This window comes from Bos taurus, chromosome 24 (genome assembly GCF_002263795.3).
Source record: "Bos taurus isolate L1 Dominette 01449 registration number 42190680 breed Hereford chromosome 24, ARS-UCD2.0, whole genome shotgun sequence".
Classification (NCBI taxonomy): Eukaryota; Metazoa; Chordata; class Mammalia; order Artiodactyla; family Bovidae; genus Bos; species Bos taurus.
In genome coordinates, this window is record NC_037351.1 from 21,920,049 (window position 1) to 21,933,429 (window position 13,381).

At 39.6% G+C, this 13,381-nt stretch overlaps 1 protein-coding gene across 5 annotated transcripts in view; it reads right to left on the minus strand.

Moving 5' to 3' along the window:
- Positions 1-13,381, minus strand: part of MAPRE2 (microtubule associated protein RP/EB family member 2) — a 187,217-nt gene that overhangs the window by 45,090 nt on the left and 128,746 nt on the right. For all 5 annotated transcript variants that reach the window (XM_059880787.1, XM_024984216.2, XM_024984217.2 and 2 more), the window contains one exon: positions 2,006-2,151. In XM_059880787.1, the coding sequence (XP_059736770.1) occupies positions 2,006-2,151 (146 nt within the window). The remainder of the gene's footprint in view (positions 1-2,005; positions 2,152-13,381) is intronic.

A 13,381-nucleotide genomic window follows, 5' to 3' on the forward strand; every position in this document is an offset into this window, starting at 1 on the left:
GAAGTCACAGAAGGGAGGGGAGTCTTCTCCTGGAGGAGGAGACACTCAGCATTTATGTCAATTTCTGAGACGAAGATAGCTTTTCATGGAGTACTTTCCTATTGGTAACCTAAAAAGCCAATCGGTATTACCTTCAGAGGTCTTTTCATGGTACTATTTATAAATATTTTCTATTAAAAATAAATATTGTACTATTAAAAAGAAACATTGTACTATTTATAAATATTTTGTAACTTTTGTTTATGCTAATACTGTGATTATTTTAGAAAGCGCCTTCTTGGAGCACAAGGGCCTTTCATTAACATGCTACTGTATTCTGCTTTCTGTCAAACATGGAACACATATCAACAGTTTTAGATGCTGCTGCTGCATTAGCCAGTCAAAGCAGGTACTTAGTTCTGTTGACTTAATTTTGCATTTCCTATCAAAATTAAAGTCCCGAGGTCATAAGTCCAAAATCAGAGGTGACAAGCAAATATCTGTACAGGTACTTCTCCTGTGCCGTCACAGGCTAGAACAACACGGACAGGGACCCTGTCTCCACACCAGGACCTTTGGGTAGAATCGCAGCATATTAAGCTGGAGAGGCCAATGAAGGTCATCAAGGTCACTGTCCCTCCAGCGACAGCACCAGAATTTTATCTCCAATATTCTTTTCTTTTTAATCTTCAACATTCTTACCAATGGCTAACCCGCTCTCTGTGTGAACACTTCTACGGATATGAAGCCGCAATTTTGTTACATGGCAAGTTCCGTCAATAAACCCACGAATGGGCGTCTCTTTTCTATTCGATCTAGAAACACGTACCCAGAAATAGTACAGAAATGTACAGAGAAATGATGCTAATGAGGAAGGAGACCCTGCACAACTCTTTATTTAACTTGCTATTTTATACTGGATTATAGTCGATTAACAAGGTTGTGATAGTTCTAGGTACACTCTACGCTTTAGTTTTGAATAAATACACAAGGAGCCAAGATGCAAATTAACCACAGCAAAGGTCATAAACTTGAGAACGATTCAAGAGGTTGAAATGTGTAAGAGATTATATGTTTTGCAATACAAATAATGAGAAGCCAAAATTTTCTTAATATTTTGATAAGAATGCTTTAATTATATGCTTTGAAGACACTAACTGCATTAAATTAAAAATATATACAGTTCAGCAAACTTTTCTGTTTTCTTTTAACCTCTTATAACCCAATATTTAATTTTTTTATTTTCATAGACTATTTATTACTATGCAAAGAAAAGTTTTCCATTTCTCCCTTGCTTTTCTTTTTTTCCTTATTTAAAATTCATTTCTTTCCAACTTATTCCCTCCAAGAGCTATATCCTAAATAAAGACTATGAATTTAGTACGTATATGAACTGAATGGGCTTCAGCAATAGTCCTTATAGGAGGAAAAAGGACTCCAGCCTAACTTCATTTGTATCACGCCAGGACAAAATTTTAAAGTTCAAAGCGGGTAGAAGAACATTTTATGGACAATGAGTGAGAATCTGAGTACATACACGGGACTCTCGGGACAGGTAGTCCCTCACTTTAACTTCATAACCACAGGGACCGGGATGCCAATCCCATTTTACAGATGGGTATACTCAAAGAATTTAAATAACTTGCTCAAGTCATGGTGTTACGATTCAAAGCCATGCCATTTGTTCGGGATTTCATGATTTCTTTAAAGAAACAAAACATACGAAGAGCCACAGTGGCATCTGGCAAACATGAAAATTTCTCACCTGCATTGCTAATACAGAATAAGAACATTTTAGCATTCATGATTTCTGTTAGAATTTTTAGTTGAATGGCTACAAGTTTAGAAATCTTAGATAAAAACCTCAATCAGGTATGAGAAGTGAGGGTTGTGCTTTATGCTGTACATACAGAACTCAGCCTACTGATATCAAGATATAGCCCCTTGAAATGTTTTTGGATTTCTGCACAAAAAGAAGGTTAAGCAAAGATGATGCCTTTTACGGAGGTACAAATCTGTCTCCTACCTTATCAACATTCATTCGCTTGAACGATGCTTGCAGAAGCTTAAAATTGTGAATGTATTCATGCTCCAACTTCGCCTGAAATTTTACCTTCTTCAAACTAATGCAGCCTGGGAAGAGCATGTCCATGAACTGGCAGTAGGCTGCTCCTGAAAAGAGACAAGGACAGGACAGGTGTGAGTCTGAAGGTACCACGTGTGTCTGAGCGGTGCTGGGCAGGAGGGAGCCCCACGTCCTCAGCCCTCCTGCTGTGTGCTCCTCGCCTCACTGCAGCCACACCTCCTGGCCCACCAGGGCTGGGTGCTGGAGGGCAGGGGTGCAGCTGGATGCAGCTCCTCCACTTCCTCACCCCTAACCACTGTGGTACAGACGCCCTTCAAGACAGCATCACCAGATTCCATGAACAATGAACAGAACTTCATTCTTTAACACGTAAGGAAATCAGGGTGACAGCAACTCTTCTTAGCTTCTCTCAGAAAAAAAAGGAGCATATTTTTCCTTCCATAGAGCTGCTACCGGCTCCAAATCATTAACATATATAAGAGAAAAACAGCCGAAAATGTCTACACGAGCAAACTACAGGAAATATGGAGCTCAGAAAAAGAATATGTATACGACGCCCAAGCTGTTTTAAATCCACCCTGCAAAATGGCTGAGGTGAAACTGTTTAACTAAGCCATCTAATACCAAAAATAGTTGTGTACTGATTTAATTCCAGTCCAGAGCAATGGGGTTCCTATATTAACATGAAGGATGGAGACATGGAGGCTGAAACTTACAGAAGTTCAGAGTCATGCTGTTTATGACTGAGAAACGAAAATAATAGACATGTCCGATAAGTCCCTTGAGGAAATAGTCATAGAAAAAAAGGGTTCATTAGTAGGTCTTTCATATATATCTGTATGGACATTTTTATGAAGAACTCTTAGATCATGACAATTTCAACTAGAAAATTGCAGAGGGATCACACATACTAATTCATATCTTCTTAACAGTAAAGGCTAAAGGCATTTAGTAAAAGAAATTCCAAGTCAGAAAGATTATCTTTCTTTTACAAGTAGGAAAAGAAATTGAGTGGTGAGAATGGGAACAAATGGCCATTTGTGAGTTCTCTTTGCTTCTGCACTTCTCCAGATCTCTCAGTCTGTTTCTATAATATGCCAGTAATATGCCTTTTTGAACATAAAGGGCTCCCCTCCATCCACTGGTATCAAGGTTTTGTAAGAAGCCTTTCATTCTGTTTGAGAAACTCTCCCTTACACAGGAAGAGACTACTTGGTCTCTTATGTCAAAGGGAGGCTAAGCATCCTTTACTGAGATAGGAATCCAAGAAAAGAGGGAAGCAGAAAATGTTAGTTGCTTAATCGTGTACAGCTCTTTGTGGTCCCATGGGCTAGCCCACCAAGCTCCTCTGTCCATGAGATTTTCCAGGATAGATACTGGAATGGGTTGCCACTCCCTTCTCCAGGGGATCTTCCCAACCCAGGGATAGAACCCGGGTCTCCTGCATTGCAGGCAGATTCTTTACTGTCTGAGCCACCAGAGAAGCCCTATCAAGGAACCAGGGGCTGCTGCTAAATACAAAACAGTGAGGCAACCCATTATTTGTAGGTAAGAATATAAGGTGAGTCAAGGCAAATTGGAAGTGGTCAAACAGGAGATGGCAAGAGCGAACATTGACATTCTAGGAATCAGCGAACTAAGATGGACTGCAATGGGTGAATTTAACTCAGATGACCATCATATCTACTACTGTGGGCAGGAATCCCTTAGAGTATAGTGATAGTGAAGCCGTTGAGTCGTGTCCGACTCTTTGTGACCCCATGGACTGTAGCCTACCAGGCTTCTCCATCCATGGGATTCTCCAGGCAAGAATACTGGAGTGGGTTATTATTTCCTTCTCCAGGGGATCTTCCCGACCCAGGGATTGAACTCAGGTCTCCTGCATTGGAGGCAGACGCTTTAACCTCTGAGCCACCAGGGAAGCCCCTTAGAGTATAGAGTAGCCACCATAGTCAACAAAAGAGTCCAAAATGCAGTACTTAGATGCAATCTAAAAAACGACAGAATGATCTCTGTTCGTTTCCAAGGCAAACCATTCGATATCACGGTAATCCAAGTCTATGCTCCGACCAGTAATGCTGAAGAAGCTGAAGTTGAATGGTTCCATGAAGACCTATAAGACCTTTTAGAACTAACACTCAAAAAAGATGTCCTTTTCATTATAGGGGACTGGAATGCAAAAGTAGGAAGTCAAGAAACACCTGGAGTAACAGGCAAATTTGCCCTTGGAGTACAGAATGAAGCAGGGCAAAGGCTAATAGAGTTTTGCCAGGAAAATACACTGGTCATAACAAACACCCTCTTCCAACAACACAAGAGAAGACTCTACACATGGACATCACCAGATGGTCAACACTGAAATCAGATTGATTATATTCTTTGCAATCAAAGATGGAGAAGCTCTATACAGTCAGCAAAAACAAGACTGGGAGCTGACTGTGGCTCAGATCATGAACTCCTTATTGCCAACATCAGACTTAAATTGAAGAAAGTGGGGAAAACCACTAGATCATTCAGGTATGACCTAAATCAAATCCCTTATGATTATACGGTGGAAGAGAGAAATAGATTTAAGGGTCTAGATCTGATAGACAGAGTGCCTGATGAACTATGGACGGAGGTTCGTGACACTGTACAGGAGACAGGGATCAAGACCATCCCCATGGAAAAGAAATGCAAAAAAGCAAAATGGCTGTCTGAGGAGGCCTTACAAATAGCTGTGAAAAGAAGAGAAGGGAAAAGCAAAGGAGAAAAGGAAAGATATAAGCATCTGAATGCAGAGTTCCAGAGAATGGCAAGGAGAGATAAGAAAGTCTTCCTCAGCGATCAATGCAAAGAAATAGAGGAAAACAATAGAATGGGAAAGACTAGAGAGCTCCTCAAGAAAATTAGAGATACCAAGGGAACATTTCATGCAAAGATGGGCTCAATAAAGGACAGAAATGGTTAGCACTTCCCTGGTGGCTCAGACAGTAAAGCATCTGCCTACAATGCGGGAGACCTGGGTTCAATCTCTGGGTCGGGAAGATCTCCTGGAGAAGGAAAGGGCAATCCACTCCAGTACTCTTGCTTAGAAAATCCCATGGACAAAGGAGCCTGGTAGGTTACAGTCCATGGGATCACAAAGAGTCGGACACGACTGAGTGACGTCACTTAACAGATGCTGAAGACATTGAGAAGAAGTGGCAAGAATACACAGAAGAACTGTACAAAAAAAGATCTTCACGACCCAGATAATCACGATGGTGTGATCACTCACCTAGAGCCAGACATCCTGGAATGTGAAGTCAAGTGGGCCTTAGGAAGCATCACTACAAACAAAGCTAGTGGAGGTGATGGAATTCCAGTTGAGCTATTTCAAACCCTAAAAGATGATGCTGTGAAAGTGCTGCACTCAATATGCCAGCAAATTTGGAAAACTCAGCAGTGGCCACAGGACTGGAAAAGGTCAGTTTTCATTCCAATCCCAAAGAAAGACAATGCCAAAGAATGCTCAAACTACTGCACAATTGCACTCATCTCACATGCTAGTAAAGTAATGCTCAAAATTCTCCAAGCCAGGCTTCAGCAATATGTGAACCAAGAACTTCCTGATGTTCAAGCTGGTTTTAGAAAAGGCAGAGGAATGAGAGATCAAATTGCCAACATCTGCTGGATCATGGAAAAAGCAAGAGAGTTCCAGAAAAACATCTATTTCTGCTTTATTGACTATGCCAAAGCCTTTGACTGTGTGAATCACAATAAATTGTGGAAAATTCTGAAAGAGATGGAAATACCAGACCACCTGACCTGCCTCTTGAGAAACCTGTATGCAGGTCAGGAAGCAAGTTAGAACTGGACATGGAACAGACTGGATCCAAATAGGAACAAGGCTGTATATTGTCACCCTGCTTATTTAACTTATATGTAGAGTAGAAATGCTGGGCTGGATGAAGCACAAGCTGGAATCAAGATTGCTCGGAGAAAAACCAATTACCTCAGATATGCAGATGACACCACCGTTATGGCAGAAAGTGAAGAAGAACTAAAGAGACTCTTGATGAAAGTGAAAGAGGAGAGTGAAAAAGCTGGCTTAAAGCTCAACATTCAGAAAACTAAGACCATGGCAGCCTGTTCCATTACTTCATGGCAAATAGACGGGGAAACAGTGGCTGACTTTATTTTTTTGGGCTCCAAAATCCCTGCAGATAGTGACCGCAGCCATGAAATTAAAAGAAGCTTACTCCTTGGTAAGGAAAGTTATGACCAACCTAGACAGCATATTAAAAAGCAAAGACATTACTTTGTCAACAAAGTCCATCTAGTCAAGGCTATGGTTCTTCCAGTGGTCATGTATGGATGCGAGAGTTGGACTACAAAGAAAACTGAATGCCGAAGAATTGATGCTTTTGAACTGTGGTGTTGGAGAAGACTCTTGAGAGTCCCTTGGACTCCAAGGAGATCCAACCAGTTCATCCTAAAGGAGATCAGTCCTGGGTGTTCATTGGAAGGACTCATGTTGAAGCTGAAACTCCAATACTTTGGCCACCTCATGTGAAGAGCTGACTCATTTGAAAAGACCCTGATGCTGGGAAAGATTGAAGGCAGGAGGAGAAAGGGACGACAGAGGATGAGATGGTTGGATGGCGTCACCGATTCAATGGACATGAGTTTGGGTAAAATCCAGGAGTTGGTGATGGACAGGGAGGCCTGGTGTGCAGTGGTTCATGGGGTCCTGAAGAGTCGGACATGACTGAGCGACTGAACTGAACTGATAAGGTGACAAAATAAAGGCCACAATAAGTTATCACCTCCAGAATCTTTACATCTGTGATGCCTCCTTTAGACGCCAATACCCTGAGTACAAAACTGGGATTTTGTAGTCAAGCAGATGGGTTCTCTTAAAAACAAGACAACATAAAACAAACCAAAACAAAATACACTAGAGGAAATAAGCATCAGGACCCTGGCAGGGGAGGGGGGAGAGCGGTGTTCTTACAGCTGTCATCCATTATCTGAGTCTTCCTTTTGACGTGCCACCAGATGGAGCCAATACCAATAGCCATTCAACATAATTTTTATAGAAAAGGGGATGTCTAAACACAAGTGTCTTATTACCTGCCATTTAAAGAGTTATTTTCACTTCTGTAGTGTTTAGCATAAAGTTTACTTATGGAGACACTAGTATCTACGCATTCTTACAAACCTACCAAGCAAATCACTCATTTTCCAAATTTGAAAAGTAATAGCAGCTTTTGAGGAAAAAAAAATCTTACAGTATGTGAAGCAAGGAACAAAAAATCATCTCCATCTCATCATCCAGAGAAAACCACTGTTAATATTCTGGCACAACCCATTCTTTTTTTTTTTTTTTTTAATTTAACAGACCGTGATTCCCTTTCCGGATCATTAAATATTCTCTACTGACATTTTTAATGGCCTTCTGATTTTTATATCATGCTTAGCAACTTTCCCAAGCCAAGATTACATAAATATGCATGTGTATTTTCTTTAAGTACTTTTATGGTTTCAACTTTTACATTTACATTCTGAATCCATGTGGAATTTATTTCGGTCTATGATGTAAAGGATGGTTCTAATTTTAGTTATTCCAAATGTCAGTGAAAATGGCATTTTTGGCTCCCCAGCAATTGGACACCTTCCCATCTGACTTGATGCAAGAGGGTCCTGCCTCCCACCATAGCACCGAAGGTGGGTGGACAGTCCTTTCCCCACACCCAGCCTGTGACTTAGGCTCTGTCTTTGGATGCTGTTGCCTAGGTTTCCAAATCTTGAGGGAGTGAGTGAAACATGCAGGGACCATTAGAATTTGGTCATGATGGCCGCGGTGGGATCTAGCAGAAGCTGGAGCAGCCCAGCATCACCCTGACCATCCCAAGCCAGTGGCTTGAGCGAGGCTCTCTTTCTAGTTTCTTAGCATCTTTTGCTTGCTGTCATCTTCTGAGCTTGCTTCCCCAAAGACTCTGAGCTGCCCAGTATCGTTTCTATGTCTCTGCTTCAACTTGCCACAATTATTTTCTGCTATGTTCCAACCCCAAATGCTGATTGATAAAGTTAGGGAGGGGATGAACACCATCGTTTCATAAATAATCTATACTCTTCCCACCAAGGAATAACTGCTTTTACTCTCTATGACTTTTCTAATACATGCTCTTAAAGTCGCTTCCTAGTTTTTTTTTTTTGGGGGGGGGGTCCTGTCCCTGTGATATTTGCATACTCTTCCTGGTGGCTCAGTGGTAAAGAGTACTGCCAATCTGCCTGCCAATGCAGGAGACCTGAGTTTGATCCTTGGGTCGTGAAGATCCCCTGGAGAAGGAAATTCCCAGCATTCTTGTCTGGGAAATCCAATGGACAAAGCTGGGGGTCACAGCCCGTGGGTTCACAAGAGAGTCAGACTTAGTGACTAAACGACAACAATCACATGTATTACTACATGGAGCATAATTTCTCCTCTCCCTTTCCTCAAAAATTTCTCAAATTCTATTATGCACTTATTCTTTCTGTAATATTTTTGAATTTGTCATTCACAGCATGAAGAAAATAGATTTTCTTTTAAAAGTAGTCATTTACTATGTAATGACAGAGCTCTATTGAAATATAATTCATATACCATGAAGTTCAATCTTCTAAAGTTTATAATCCAGAGGTTTTTAATACAGTCACAGAATCATGCCTCTATCCACTTTCTATTTCCAGAAGATTTTCAAGATTTTCACCTGCCAAAAAAATCCGAGTCATGTTAGCTGAGACTCTTAACTCTCTCCTCCCCCAAGGCCATGGTAATTAAGCACTAAATCAGTTTTCAGTTGCTACGGACTTGCTTACTCTGGACATTTCATATAAATGGAATCACAAAGTATGTGGCTTTTGTATCCGGTTTCACTCACTTAGCAAAATCTTTCCCAGGTTCATCCAGGTTGTGGCATGTCTCAGAACATCATGTTCTTTTTTTATGGCTGAATAATACTCCATTGTATGAATACAACATATTTTATTGATTCAGTCATCAGCTGATCAACATTTGAGTTGTTTTCACTTTGGGGTTATTATGAGCAAGGCTGCTACAAACACTCATGTACAAGATTTTGCATGAACATAAGTTTTCTATTCTCCTGAGATATACCTAGGAGTGGAAAATGGCACCTTTGTGTTTAACATTTTGAGGGACAGCCAGACTGTTTTCCAAAGCAGGTGCTCCATTTCACAACCCCACCAGCAATATATGAGGATTCCAGGTTCTCCAGACCTTCACCAACATTTACTGTCTTTTTGATTCCAGCCATCCTAGTGCATGTAAATTTTTGATTTCCCTAAAGACAAATGACGTTAAACATCTCTTCCATATGCTTTTTGACTATTTGTATATCTTCTTTGGAGAAATGTTTATGCAAATCCTTTGCAGGGGGTGGGGTTAGTTGCTCAGTCATGTCCAACTCTTTGAGACCCCATGGACTGTAGCCCACCAGACTCCTCTGTCCATGGAATTTTCCATGCAAGAATACTGGAGTAGGTTGCTATTTCCTTCTCCAATGCTAATCCCTCGCTCATTTTTAAATGGGGTTAAATATCTTCTTATTGGTGAATTTAAGAGTTTTTTTCTACATTTCAGAAACAAATCTTTTATCAGATATTTGCTTTGCAAGTATTTTTTCCTGTGGATTGTCTTTTTCTTCTTTTAAAAATATTTATTTCTTTAGGCTGCACCAGGTCTTAGTTGTGGCACACAGGATCCAGTGGGATCTTCTATCCTTGTAACATGCAGGATCTTTAGTTGTGGTATGGAGAATCTTTAGTTGCTGCATGTGGGATCTAGATCCCTGATCAGGGATTGAACCTGGACCCCCTGCATTGGGAGTGCAAAGTCTTAGTCACTGAACCGTCAAGGGAGGTCCCTGATGAGTCTTTTTCTTGATGATATCCTTTGAAGCACAAAATTTTTTAACTTTGATGAAGCACAATTCATCCATTGTTTCTTTTGGTAATTACTTGGCTTCTGTCATATCTAAGAAACCATTGCTTAATCCAAATGCATAATGATTTCACTTACTTTTCTTCTAAAAGTTGTTTGGTTTTAGTTCTTACATTTAGGTCAATGATGCATTTTCAATTATTTCTTCTATATGCTGTGAAGTTTGGATCCAAATGTCATTATTTTGCACATGACCATTCAGCTGTCCCAGCACCATTTAATTATCTTGGCACTCTTGTTGAAATCAATTAATGATATATATATGGTTTATTCCTGAGCTTTCAATTCTATTCCATCTATATACCCATCCTTGGGCCAGTAACACTGTCCTGATTACTACAGGTTTGTAATCAGTTTTCAAATCAAAAGTAGATGTCTTCAAACCTTGTTTTTCTTTTTCAAGATTCCTTCAGCTGTTCTGCGTTCCATGAATTTATCTATTAATCTTAGAATCAGCTCAATTCCTGTAAAAAGGTAGTTGAGATTCTGACAGGGACTTAACTGAATCTAAAGATTAATTTGGGGAGCAATGCCATCTTAAAAACATTAGGTTTTCCAATCCACAAACAGGAGATATCTTTCCACTTAAGTTCCTCCAATGATGTTTCAAAGTTTTTAGTGTGTCTTACAATTCTTCATTAAATTTCTTCCTATTGTATTCTCTTTAATTCTATTTACATGGAACTGTACTCTTAATTTTATTTTCAGATGACACTAATGAGGTTGATTTGGGGATACTGATCTTGTATCCTTCAATCCTGCTTATTAGTTTTAATAGCTTTTTGTTGGTCCCTTAGGATTTTCTACATACAAGATCATGACTAGTTTTACTTCTTTCTTTCCAAGCTGAATACCTCATTTCTTTTTCTTTCCCAACTGGCCTGGCTGGAACCTCTAAAAAATGTTGAATACAAGTGCTAACAGTGGGCCTCCTGTCTTATTCTTGGTCTTTGTGGGAGAAGCATCTAGTTATTCATTCTAAGTATGATACTCTTTGCAACCCTATGGGCTGTAGCCCACCAGGCTCCTCTGCCCATGGGATTTTCCAGGCAAGAATCCTGGAGTGGGTTGCCATGCCCTCCTCCAGGGTATCTTCCCGACCCAGGGATTGAACCTGCATCTCTCATGTCTCCTGCATTGGCAGGCAGGTTCTTAACCACGAACACCACCTGGGAAGCCCAATATGATAATAAGCATGGGTTTTTCATAGATGACATTATCAGATTGAAAAGTTCCTTTCTATTCCTAGTTTTAGTGGTTTTAAAGGGTATTAAATTTTGTCAAATTCCTTTTTTAATATTCACTGAGACTATCACGTGGCCTTTGTCCTTTATTAATACTGAGTACAACATTGCTTTTCATATGCTAAGACAATCTTGCATTAACCCCACTTGATCCTAGTATATAATCCTTTTTGTATGTTGCTGGATTTATTCTGCTAGTATTTGTTGAGGATTTTTGTGTCTATATTCGTAGGAGATACTGATCTATAGTTTTTGTGTGATTTTTTTTTTTTTTTTTTTGGTTTTGATATCAGGGTGATACTGATCTCAGAGAATGAACTGTAAAGCATTCCCTCTCTTTTATTTTTTGGAAGAGTTTTTAAAGGATTGGTGTTAGATTTTCTTTAAATGTTGGTAGAATTCAATGTTAAGTTATTTGGGTCTGGGTTTTTCTTTGTGGAAATTATTTCTTTTTTAATTGCAAATGCAATCTCTTGTTACATAGGACTATTCACAATGTCTTTTTTTAAGTTTTAGTAGTTTATGTCTTTTTAGGTTATTTGTCCATTTTATCTAGATTGGAAATTACTGGTTTTAAACATTTACTTTTACTGCTATAGTTATTATTCATGAGTTCTAATAAATTTTCAGTTAGTTCTCTGGTTTTATTGGGAGAAATCAATGCATAAAATGATGCATTTGTTGTACCATGTATATATGTATATATACATCAAGTATACAAAGAATATATACCCACTACCTTTTCAACTACCATGGAGATAACAAAAATGTTTTCCTCCTTTGATTAACATTAAATTTCTTCAATCATCGTCACTGATTTCCTAATGTTAAATCATCTTTGCATTCCTTGAACTAAGTCCTACTTGGTGGTGTTCACAAAATTTTCATTACACTGCTGGCTTAGATTCACAAACTCTTTTTTTTTTTAATTTTTTTTTATTTTTTAACTTTACAATATTGTATTGGTTTTGCCATATATCGAAATAAATCCGCCACAGGTATACATGTGTTCCCCATTCTGAACCCCCCTCCCCACCCCCCATATCATCCCTCTGGGTCGTCCCAGTGCACCAGCCCCAAGCATCCAGTATCGTGCATCGAACCTGGACTGGTGACTCGTTTCATATATGATATTATACATGTTTCAATGCCATTCTCCCAAATCATCGCACCCTCTCCCTCTCCCACAGAGTCCAAAAGACTGTTCTATACATCAGTGTCTCTTTTGCTGTCTCATATACAGGGTTATTGTTACCATCTTTCTAAATTCCATATATACGCATTACTATTCTGTGTTGGTGTTTTTCTTTCTGGCTTACTTCACTCTGTATAATAGGCTCCAGTTTCATCCACCTCATTAGAACTGACTCAAATGCATTCTTTTTAATGGCTGAGTAACATTTTTTGTGTGGTTTTGTCTTCTTTTCTTATGGTTCTTTTAAGTTTAAAGAAATAACTTATAACTATGGGAAACCGTCCACATTTTTGAGGGTCTAAAAGCTTGAGAACTAAAGTTAAAAAAAAAAAAATGATCTGGTTAGAATCCTATTGGAGAAGGCAATGGCAACTCACTCTAGTACTCTTGCCTGGAAAATCCCATGGGCAGAGAAGCCTGGTAGGCTGCAGTCCATGGGGTCGAGAAGAGTCGGGCGCGACTGTGCAACTTCACTTTCATTTTTCACTTTCATGCATTGGAGAAGGAAATGGCAACCCACTGCAGTGTTCTTGCCTGGAGAATCCCAGGTACGGCGGAGCCTGGTGGGCTGGCGTCTATGGGGGTCGCACAGAGTCGGACACGACTGAAATGACTTAGCAGCAGCAGCAGAATCCTTATTGCACATCAGCTACCAGTATGTCCTGGGCTTTTCACACCTTCCCTACTCATTTCATGTAAACAGCAAAGAAGCTGACTAATTCCTTCAACAAACAATGAATTAAAGGGTGGGTTACATTAGCATTTGCAGTAAGTTATGTTATATGAACATTTAGGTATAATATTGTATGTCATTTTCTAGAGTCAAAAGAGGCCCTGAGAATTTTTTAAAATATCTTACTGACTTTGAAAATGTAACTAAAGAATTGTTGCTACTGCCTCTGGGTATG